This window comes from Carex rostrata, chromosome 1 (genome assembly GCF_964058835.1).
Source record: "Carex rostrata chromosome 1, lpCarRost1.2, whole genome shotgun sequence".
In the NCBI taxonomy this organism is placed as follows: domain Eukaryota; kingdom Viridiplantae; phylum Streptophyta; class Magnoliopsida; order Poales; family Cyperaceae; genus Carex; species Carex rostrata.
In genome coordinates this window covers 15,370,191-15,382,318 of record NC_135918.1, presented here as the reverse complement: position 1 = coordinate 15,382,318, position 12,128 = coordinate 15,370,191, and the positions used below count along the sequence as shown (strand labels likewise).

Here is a 12,128-nt window from a genome sequence, read left to right as displayed (position 1 = left end):
AGGAGAAATTGCATAGAAGACATTCGTTGTTTTAGAATCACAAAATTCTTCATATATTGTCAAAAATATGGATGAGATTAAACGGAAAAAAAAAACTACATCTAAAAATGTGTATGGTTCTCCCATATAGTTTGATATTTGGTTGGAGAAACAATTATTTATATAAAAATTATTTATCTCATAGGTACAAATACTTCATTTCTTAGGTATAAATAATTACACGAATAAGTATGAATACTTTAGGAAAAAAAAAAAAACAGTGCTAGAGTTTTTATGGTCCTCCATGGTAGTTATGGAAGTTAATGTGGGGAAAAATACGGGGATGGAGATGTGGAAATAATTATCAGAATCCAATATTTTATATGAGGAAAATCGGACTGCCCTCAACTCAAAATTTCGAATGCAAGAATCACACACATATTGCTTTCTTAACCTCGGCACAAATATGATTTTTCACTGACTATTGGTCTCTCTCTTTGCAAACAATATTTTAATGACTATTTTTTCTCATTATATAGCACACTTAAAACAATATTTTTTTATGACGGTGACAATTACCCAAATTACATTTTGACCCTCCGACACCGGTATCCCAAATCTCTTCAGATAATTATTTGTGCCACCTCCCCAAAGGGTACAGATGCATACGAAGTTGCTGATGCATTATACAAAGTTCTGGGAACAAAGATTCCCTGAGATCTTCAATCTAATGATATGAGTCAACCAAGTTGGGAGGTTTGCTGGTTACTTTGAGAGACTCCTCATTTATATGAATCATTATTGAACTACAGTACAGGATCACGTTAAGACTGTGAATGTGAAGATTTCCATTGAAACCAGGGGAGATACTACGCACGCAAGTTATCCAGTTCCATCAAAAAACAATGGTTGAATGCTCTGCTGTATGAAACCGTCGGCTTTGAAGTAGACATTGAAAGCGCATATGCGACTTTCTAGCTAGAATGACTACAAAAAAGAGTGCTCTTAGAAAAGAGGGTGTCATTTCGAAGAAAGAAAAGACTGGAGATGAGAAAAAGAGTGGGTTTGATCGCATCAACAAACAATTTTGATGTTCCAGAGCTCCCCGGCCTTCTACTTAAACAATTTATCTCTTCAATTATTACTTAATTTGTTTCGATAAAGGGATCAAAGTAAGTACAAAAATATTCTGCATTTCATTTATAGCAGTTCAAGCCAGTTTTAGTTATCAATTACTTCTGGGTTAACAAGTGTTTCCACAACCTACAAATTCTCATAAATGCTTGAAATGCCATTAAAACATAATTTTAATAAAGCATAAAAACTTCCAAATACAAAATATGAAATAAAGCATCATGCTCTAAACCTTAATTCTAACTACCAACACCAAACTAATCTTCAAACATAGAATTACAACCAGAATTTATTAAGCAGTTGGTTATTCACTTCCAGATACGATTAACCACCTCTTGCATTGTTGGACGAAGTGATGGGTTATTATTCAAGCACTCATATGCAATATGAATCACTTTGAGAATCTCATTGATGACTTGTCCAGTTGGTGGTTCAATTCGTTGGTCCAGAATATCTTGGAGTATAATTTCCTCTTCATGGGAAGCCAATAGATTGATCATATCACCAGGGTGCTTTCCCATAAGCATTTCCAACATGATTACTCCGAAGCTATATACATCACATTTGTCAGTCATCCTCATGGTATAGGCCAATTCTGCATAAAGAAAAAAAAAATCAGATAGCAATTATTTTTACTTTAGAATTTTATAAAAGTATAGTGCCGGAAACTAAAATATAATTATAGGGGTGTTAAGTATACATAACCTGGGGCTATGTAACCGCAGGTTCCAGCGAGCATGCTCCAATTAGAAGACTCCGGCTTGAGATATTTTGCAGTACCAAAATCCGAGATACTTGTTGTAAACTCAGAATCGAACAAGATGTTTCTGGAAGTTACATCCCGATGTACTATTGGTGGATAACAATAATGATGCAAATATGAGAGAGCACAAGCAACATCTCTCAGTATAACCTTTCTCTTTTTCCAATCCAGTTCTTTTGCTTCCTCACTATTGAGAATATTATGTAAATCCCTCTTATCATAATACTTGTATACAAGAAATTTTTGTTGTGGTGAGGAACAATAACCAAATAACTTAGCAATATTACGGTGTCGAATCTGGGTTATAGTGCTAATTTCTCTGTGGAATGCTCTAACATCTAGTGAGGTTTCATCACCTACTAATTGGATTCGCTTTACAGCTACTGTGAGGTTATCTGGTGCTAAAATCGCTTTCTAAACTTTTGCATGGCCTCCACTTCCAATGCAATATTTCTCATCAAAATTCTTTGTAGCCCTTATAATCTCCTCATATGCATCTCTTCCATCAAAATTCCACACGGAAAAATATTCTCCTCTACTAGGATTGCCAATGTTCTCTGACTTTGCTTTTGCCTTTTTTGAGTAAAGTATGTAAAGTATCCATAGTAAGAAAGAGGTTAGTAATGCTGCACAACAAATTAGAGTTCCCTTCAACTTAACGATCCGTTGTCTGGTCGAGCCATTATTATTTTTAACAAGCCCATCACACGAGGGCAAACCTTGAATAGTGCCACAAAGATTTGTGTTGTGTATAAACCATTGTTCTGGAGCTTTATGAAAACTCTTTATATTAGGTACTGGACCCTCCAATTGATTATATGACAAGTCCATTGTTGACAAACTTAACATGTCGCCCAGAGAATATGGAATTTGACCGGCAAGATTATTATGAGATAGATTTAGATTTTGTAACATGATTAATTGTGCTATGGTTATTGGTATTTCTCCAGTTAAAAAATTTGAGCTTAAATCTAGGAGGTCCAGTAAGTGTACTAAGTTTCCAAAATTAGATGGAATTGTTCCAGTCAACCTATTATTGCTGAGGTTTAATAATTCAAGATTAACACAATTGCCTAGTTCTTTTGGCACACTTAATTGAAGATTGTTTGATGACAAATCAAGCTTTAATAACACATGTAACATTCCCAACCCTTTTGGTACATTTCCTATAAAATTATTGTGACTTAAATTTAATTCAACCAATCTATTTAATTTACCGAGTTCTTCCGGTACACTACAGCAGAAATACCCTTCTGCGACCGGCCAAATGGGTCGCAGATGGGTGAAGCGCCGGTCGCAGAAGGCCTGAGTCGGTCCCAGATGACTGAAATGGGTCGCAGATGACCCGGTCGCAGTTGCTCCGTCACTAATGATTGCCTTGCTGATGTCACGGGTCTCTGAAGGGTATGGCGCCGGTCGCAGATGACTCCTTCAGCGACCGACTAAATCCGTCACGGATGCGTGGCTAGGGACCTATTAGAGACCAACTGATCGGTCGCAGAAGGTTAATTTTCTTTTTTCCAACTGGTACGAAATGTACGAAACAAATATAACATTAAACCCATTATGTTCATATATTTTTCTCTAATCCCAATTAGTACGAAACATAATTCACAAGTATTTAACATCAAATATCAAACAATTCACAAGCAATTTAATTAGTACGTACTAAGCAATTCACATCAAATATCAAAAAAATTCAAAAGGTAATGTAAAATACAACTGATTTGTATCCAACTAAAATCACCATTGTCTAATTACAAAATAATCACATATTTATGAAACAATAAATGTAAAAGGAGAAATAAAAGAGTAAAAAGACAGTAACAAGAGAATATGTGTTGATCAATTCTCCTTGGTGTTCGTCGAGAGAGACTGAGACCACTACAACTCCATTGAAATCTGCCCAACAAATAATATAACTATTAAACTACTATAATTCATGTATGGTTCTTAAAATATCGAGCAATTGTAAATGTTGTACCTATCTCTGCTTTGAACCTGAAAAAAACAGGACCAATGACCTCGCTCTTCCAATCATATAGAGTCTACAATCTTTATTAAGACAATGAGAAGTTTTAGCATATCGATAGCTCTTGTTTTGTTAAGACAGAGAGTACCTGTTGGTCGATTTGCCTAGGGCTTTGTCGAGAGAGACCGGAACCATCCTCCCAGAAACCTAATGGGAATTTTGAAAGAGTCTAAAAATATCTGAGCAAAGAAAGGAAGAGCCAAAACATTAAAAACAAGAATTACCCAGTTAAGTTCTACCAAAGAAAATCTGTAATAAACATAGAAACATGTATAAAAATTGAAATTATAAATGTTTCTCTCTGATTTAAGCCTAATGTCGTGACATGATTTGTAAAGGGTTTGAGCCTAATGTCATAAACCTATAACACTCTTATAAATGAGCTGATCTGTTGCTGCCTGTTCATCTCAAGATTGATAAAATAAAAAATATAGCACCACTATTAAAATGTATGCATTTTCATACACAAAAGCTGAAGTTCTATGCAAGAAGACACCAAGACCAAAGGAGAAAACAGCAAAGGTGTCTTGCACCATGACAATCAAATGCACATTCCCGAAATTCCCAAATTTGTCCCATAATCAAGCTGGGAAAATCAACAACCCGCACTCAATTGATCAATACCCCAATTCATCACAACAACTCACAATTTATCACATCTCGAGCAACAATCAATCAAGAAAAAGGGAGGTGCTTGAAATTACCCGAGAAAGGCTCCAAATGCAAAAAGGGCAGCAAGACTCGGCCGTCAAAAAATTCAGCAAGCACACCACAGAAAAGTCAGCCGGCACCAAGGTGCTGTAACTCTTGTCATTCCATTTTTACCTTAACAATCACACACCAAAGTTAAGATATAATTTAATACAAATTCACTGGAAGGATAAGCATAAAAACAAATTATATAGATAACTGGAACTTACACCAGTATATGCATACAAACAGGTGGTGGTAATTGGAGTTTAAACTAGTATATCCATCTTTTTGTTGTAACACTCATAGATTCTGACATACTCTTCCATTTAGATCCTCCAGCTTTGCTAACCTATAATAAATAGATATGATAAAGAAATTCATTTACAGCAGCTACATTCTTGTTGTTAGGATTCTTCTCATTGAATTCCTTCCTAAACTCTTCTCTTTAAGCCAAAAATACATGACAAAAATTTAGAAAAAGATAGAAAAAACGTAAGTGCATCAATTGACCAGTAGATCAGTACAAATGTGAAGACTTACATGAAAACAAAGAAGGCAGAGGGAGGTCTCTTAGTCATGTTTGGATCCTTTTTGACTTTCTTTGAAATTTTCTTAGGTGAAGGAGCCTTTCCAACCGCCCTTCAATCTTTAAAACAAAAATTCATTTTAATTTCCTGTTTCTTGTGCTCTGAGATGGGTGTGCGATACTACCTGTGTTCAAGAGAGTACCATCCAAATCAACAATGACATGTGAGACCAGCTTGCTGACTCACTTAGATGCTGCCATTTCCAGAATTTGGAGTTTAATGCAAGTTACAAAGCTATGAATTTTATCAAATACCTGACCTGACAAGACAAATGTATCTCAATGACAAAAAAGCCTTAACTCCTTGTAACAACCTAAATGCTAATTGCTCCAATTATTAAAGATACACCATTAACCCTATGAAGCACAACAGTGACAACTACCTTACTCGAGATTACTGAGCTGAGCTGATCCAACCAAAATCGTGTCTCTACTGAACAGGATTAGCTGAAACTGGAAACATATCAAAATAAATAAAATTTCATACATATACTTTTTAAGGTAATAAAACTATCTAAAGACCAAATTAGTAAAATCGTGTCTCTCCCACCAAAAACTAGCTGATCCAACCAAAATCGTGTCTCTCCAACCAAAATCTCGTGACTGTGATTTGGTACTTGCTGATTCTTCATACCCATCAAGACAGCCAAAATACAACATTTATTGTGCATATGCATTTATGCAATTTACAAATTTGTGTTTCTAAAAATTCTACAATTTTGACCATGCCTCAGATCTCAGATAGCATCAAGAAAATATTCCAATTTTATAAAATTGACATAACAGCTACAAGTATGAAGTATGTACTATTTGGGTAAAATAGCCATTGGTAAAAATAAGAGCCCTCTTTCGTCTACTGTATCTCCCTTCAGATAGAATGGAAGTGCATTTCACCTTATTTGCTAAACCCTCTTTGAAAAGACTACACAGTACCAGACCTGCAAGCTCGAATTCAAGCTTTAAGTAAGCAATAATGGATATTTTACCCAAATCAAATAAAACAAAACTTTAAAAGACAAAAGGACGTATACCAGTATGAAGAGAATCGAGCAAATTAAGGAGGGGGTCTCGATCTAGCGCCTCTCCCTCAGTCCTGGCTCGATCCGACGACTGCACCAGTCACCATTTAACTAAGTTTTGCTTTTGCAACAATTTGTTTAAGAAAAATGGAGAGATAAGAGTTTACCTGGAGGAGGCGGCGAGATAGAGAGAGAGAAGCGGCGCACGGCGAGACAGAGAGAGGCGGCGATGGAGGGACGGGATAGGGTTAGTAGAGACCGGAATTTTTAGAAAAAGGAGGGATGGCGATCGATGGAGGGCGATGGAGGGACGCCTCTCTCTCTCTGTCTCACCGTGCGATTAGAAAAGAGGGATAGAAAAAGGGTTATCGGTGATGGAGGAACTAGGAGGCGGCCAAGGGTTTAGAAACGAGCGGGATTTTTTTTTTTTGGCTAACCTAAAATAAAACGCGGGATGAGTACCGCACTGGGAGAGAAACGCGTGTTTTTCAGGGGCGCCCTTGTGCGACCGGGCCAAATGGGTCACTGAAGGCTACAGGCGCCGGTCCCAGAAGGCTATGGGCCAAATCCGTCCCCGGTGCTTTTTTTATTTTTTATTTTTTTATTTTTCAGAGATCTTCTGCGTTCCTGGTCTCTAAACTCGGTCCCAGACGAGTCGTTTTGCTGTAGTGGTATGATCCCTGATAGAGAATTTGATGATAGACGAAGATATTGTAACTGATGTAAGCTACCAATCTCAGGTGGTATGACTCCGCTAATTTTATTTTCTGATATGTCTAGAAATGATAAGTTGTGACAATGAGCCCACGTGGATGAAAGAGTTCCTGAAAGTTTATTAGAGCTCAAATCCATGTAATATAGATTCTCGTAAACCCCCAAATTTTCAGATATATCTCCATGAAGTAGGTTTCTTTGTAGAGTAACCCATATTAAAGTATTGCAGTTTTTCAAGCTACTAGGAATTGGACCTTCAAATTTGTTATCATGCAAAGTAATGTACTCAAGAACTCCCCCTTTGCACAGATCGGCAGGTACAAGTCCATTCAAAAAGTTATATGCCAATTCCAGACGTATCAAATGTGTAAATCTACCAATTTCAGGAGGGATAGATCCGGAGAGTTTATTATAAAAAAGATATAGACGGACAAGTCTGGTTAAGTTTCCTAAAGAAGTCGGAATTTCTCCACTCAGGAAGTTCATTGATAGTGCAAGAATTTTCAAATGTGTAATCCTGCCAATTTCAGAAGGGATTGATCCAAAAAACATATTATTTGCTAGATCCAAATTTATCAAATATGTAAGCCTAACAATTTCAGGAGGAATTGATCCGGAGAGCTTATTACTCCAAAGACGCAGCAAAACAAGATTGGTTAAGTTTTCTAAATTAGTAGGTATTTCTCCAATAAAAAAGTTCTCTGATATTGTTAAATCTATCAAATGTGTAAGCCTGCCAATTTCAGGAGGGATTGATCCAGAAAGCATTACTCCACTGAGTTTATTATCACTGAGATCAAAAGCTTGTATAGATGGAAGAGCAGAGAAATTCAGAGCCTCTAATTTCCCAACTATACCCTTATTCGAAAGAGAGATTTCAGTAATGACTTGCCTTCTTTTGTTAGTGTAGCGGCAAGTGATTCCGGTCCAGTTGCATGGATGGACATGCAAACTCCAAGATGAAAGCGGCTGTTGAGTCTGGAGAGTGGATTTCCAATGGAGGAGAGGTTGTGCTTGAGATGTGAGAGAAGATTGAACCAGAGGAAGTATGAAGACAGTAAGGAACAAGAGAATGCCCCTCATTGTCGTAATGCTAAAAGCTCAAGTTATAGCTTGTAGTTACTTATCAAGGAACCAGATTGCTGCCACCCTTATAAACTCAGTGGTGAGACAGAGAGTCAACACTAGATTCATTTATTTTTATTTTTATTTTTTGGGAAACTAAAAATTAAAATGGTCAAGAATGGGATTTGAACAAGTTGACTGTACTTTTCAGTTCTGTAATTGAAAGAGAGACCTTTTATTAATTTCAGTGTCCACTATCTCGGTCGGTGTCCACTATCTCGGTCAAAAGCATCTTTTATTAATTTCAGCCCATGAAAGAAAGCTAAAGATTGTTTAAAATCAATAAATCTTTGATGAATATTGGATTCGCCACTTAGGCATTAATGGAAAATCTAATAAGTGATATTTTCTACTTAATTTAGGCCTAATTTCACGTTTGAGCCGAGACTAAGAATGCAATATGTAATTCTTGCTTTATAAATTTTGAGTCTTAAGTCCCTTTTAGGTCCTAAAATATTATATATACTTGATTTTCTCAATAAAAAAAATTAGTTCACTACTAAAAAAAAACCATATTTACCATCGCCCCTTCACCATTGGATGGCGTAAGGAAAGGATGGTGCTTGAATCCAGAAGTGTTGTAAGTACTTTTGCAACTTTTAACTGACTATTTGCGTCTAACCCACCAATGGCGTGATGGGTTCTCCTTTGTGATCGGTTAAATTTTTATTCCAGCTGGTATTGAGTGACTCTTCGACATAAATTGCGCTCCAGGGATCGATGGCATTGAGTGGGTGACATTTACCATCCTTAGGTAAATACGAGCTGTTGGTGTTGGATTGATCAACACCAACTGCTTTTTTTTTTCACTGAACTGATGATGCTTTTTTGAGGGAAGCGCTGGTAAATAATTGGATCTAGGTCAACTAAACAGCAGCTGCTACATTAATTCAACCGATGGTGTTCTCTAGATAAAAAAAAAGATTATCTTTTCTCTCCCAGCCGTCTCTCCGTGTGGCGAATTTAAAGCTAGAAGTTTGTTCTCTATCTTAACATTAATTCTCAATCATTCGGATTTAAGATCCTGCCCCCATCTCTTCCCTCTCTGAAGGTTAATTTTTATTTTGTGATCTATTTATTATTTATTTTTTATGTTGTTTTATTTATTTTGTGTCAATGAGGAGATTTAATGAATAGGTATATGAAAACAATTCTCATCATTCATACGTTCATAGCCACACACAGTATTTCTCTGAGTCAATAGTCTTTTCGTAGAATAATATATTAAATAGGAACAAAAACGGACTTTCCTCGATTCAAAATTTCGAAACCAGTAATCGCATGCATACATATTGTGTTCTTAGTCTCTGCACAAATATGAATTCAAGTCTAAAGTAGAAAACAATATCACTTATTAGATTTACCACTAATGCCTAAAAGTGGTGAGTCCAAAAATTCATAATTAGGGATTCTTGCGTCAAAGGTTTAGTGGTTTTAATCATCTTTAATTAGTTGTCTTTCTTTAAAAAAAATTCATCTTCAGCTGTCTTTTGAGCTTTAAAATCAAAAACAAAAATGATGCTATTGACCGCCAAAGTTTAAGTCGTTTTAAGTGATGGATAGTGGACACATCACACCGACCTCTATCTATTTTTCACTCCAGTGACTATTGATCTCTCTCTTCCGTCTCTCTTCACAAGCAATATTTTCATGACTATTATTTCTCAATATGTTGCACACTTAGAACTAGTGTTATAAAAAACATCAATTTAAGTCGATTAATTATTCAATTAGTTGTTGACCGTATCAAATTATCATGGATTTTTTTGACAAATCCCCCAATTATTCTCAATTATGATCTATTATTTCCAATTATTATTGATTAATCGCTTGGCAGTGTTCTGCCCGTCCAACGAATACATATCGTTATTTACAACACTGCTTGGAACAATATTTTTTGTAACGGTGTCACATTAATTTCGAGCAACGAAATTTTAATTTAGTTATTATAATTAGTTTTGTCCGTATACATCAAATTATTACTTAATTAATTTGTTCCGATAAAGGGATCAAAGTACCAAAATATTTCGCCCGGAATCACCTTTTGAGTGATTTCCTGCATTGCATTAAAGTTGTAAATTCCCTATTATCATGTTATATAGTGACACTACTAGAGTGCTCCATACACTATCAATTGGAGTGTTCTATTAGGGTTGTAAATGTCATATTATCTTGACATCTAGAGACACTACTTGAGTACTCCAAACACCTTCAATTGGAGTTATGTATTATGGTCGCAAATGCGCTATTATCTAGCTATATACATACACTACTAGAGTCCTCTAAACACCATCAATTGGAGTGTTGTTTTAAGGTTGTAAATGCCCTAATATCTTTGCATATATAGACACACCTAGAATGCTCCAAACACCTTTAATTAGAGTGTTGTATTAAGGTGGTGAATGCCCTATTATCATGTTATACAGAGACACTATTATAGTGCTCCAAACACCATGAATTGTTGTGTTGTATTGGAGTTGTAAATGCCCTATTATCTTGTCCTATAGGGTCACTACTAGAGTGCTCAAAACACCATCTATTGGAGGGTTGTATTAGTGTTGTAAATGTCCAATTATGTTGCCATATAGAGACACTAATAGAGTGCTCCAAACACCATCAATTGGAGGGTTGTATTAGGGTTTTAAATGCCTTATAATCTTGCCATATAGGGAAACTAATAGAGTGCACCAAACACCATCAATTAGAGCATTATATTAGGGTTGTAAATACCCTATTATCTTGCCATATAGAGAAACTACAAGAGTGCTCCTAACTCCATCAGTTGGAGTGTTCTATTAGGGTTTTAAATGCCCTATTATCTTGCCATATAGGGACTCAACTAGAGTGGTCCAAACAGCATCAATTGGAGCATTGTATTTGGGTTGTAAATTCCCTATTATTTTGTCATATAAGAACCCTACTAGATTGCTCGAAACAAAATCAATTGGTGTGTTGTATTAGGGTAGTAATTGCCCTATTGTTTTGCCATATAGAGACACTACTAGAGTGCTCCAAACACCATCAATTTGAGTGTTGTATTGATGTTGTAAATGCCTTATTATCTTTCCATATACACTACTAGAGTGCTGCAAACACCATCAGTTGGAGTTTTGTATTAGGGTTGTAAATGCCCCATTATCTTGCCATAGAGAGACACTACTAAAGTGTTTCAAACACCATCAATTGTAGGGTTGTATTAGGGTTGTAAATGCCCTATTATCTTGCCATAAAGAGACACTAATAGAGTGCTCCAAACACCATCAATTGGAGCGTTTTATTAGGGTTGTAAATGCCCTATTATATTGCCATATAGGCACACTACTGGAGTGCTTCTAACTCCATTAATTGGAGTGTTGTATTTGAATGTGAAATGCCTTATTATCTTGCCATATAGAGACACTACTAGAGTGCTCCAAACACCATCAGTTAGAGTGTTGTATTGGCGTTGTAAATGCCTTATTAACTTACCAAATGGGGACACTACTAGAGTGCTCCGAACACAATCAATTGGAGTGTTGTATTAGGGTTGTAAATGCCCTATCATCTAGCCATATAAGGACACTACTAGAGTGCGCCACATGCCATCAATTGAAGTGTTGTATTAGATATGTAAATACCCTATTATCTTACTATCTGGAGACACTACTAGAGTGCTCCAAACAGCTTTAATTGGAATGTTCTATTAGGGTTATAAATGACCTATTATATTTCCATATAGAGACACTACTAGAGTGCCCCAAATACCAACAATTGTAGCATCGTGTTAGGGTTGTAAATTCCCTATCATTTAGCCATATAGAGAGACTACTAGATTGCCCTCAAACACCATCAATTGGAGCGTTGTATTAAGGTTGTAAATGCCCTATTATCATGCTACACTACTAGAGTGCTCCATACACCATCAATTGGAGTGTTCTGTTAGGGTTGTAAATGCCCTATTATCTTGCAATCTAGAGACACTACTTGAGTACTCCAAATACCTTCAATTGGAGTGTTGTATTAAGGTTGCAAATACCTTAATATCTTGCCATATATAGACACAACTAGAGTGCTCCAAACATCCTTAATTAGAGTGTTGTATTA

General features: G+C 36.1%; 1 protein-coding gene across 1 annotated transcript in view; it reads right to left on the bottom strand.

The window, feature by feature from the left end:
* Positions 1 to 1,283: 1,283 nt before the first annotated feature.
* Positions 1,284 to 12,128, bottom strand: part of LOC144560511 (uncharacterized) — a 47,923-nt gene continuing 37,078 nt past the window's right edge. Inside the window, exon 3 of the mRNA XM_078309741.1 lies at positions 1,284 to 1,445. Within this exon, the coding sequence (XP_078165867.1) occupies positions 1,422 to 1,445 (24 nt within the window). The 3' untranslated portion in view covers positions 1,284 to 1,421. The remainder of the gene's footprint in view (positions 1,446 to 12,128) is intronic.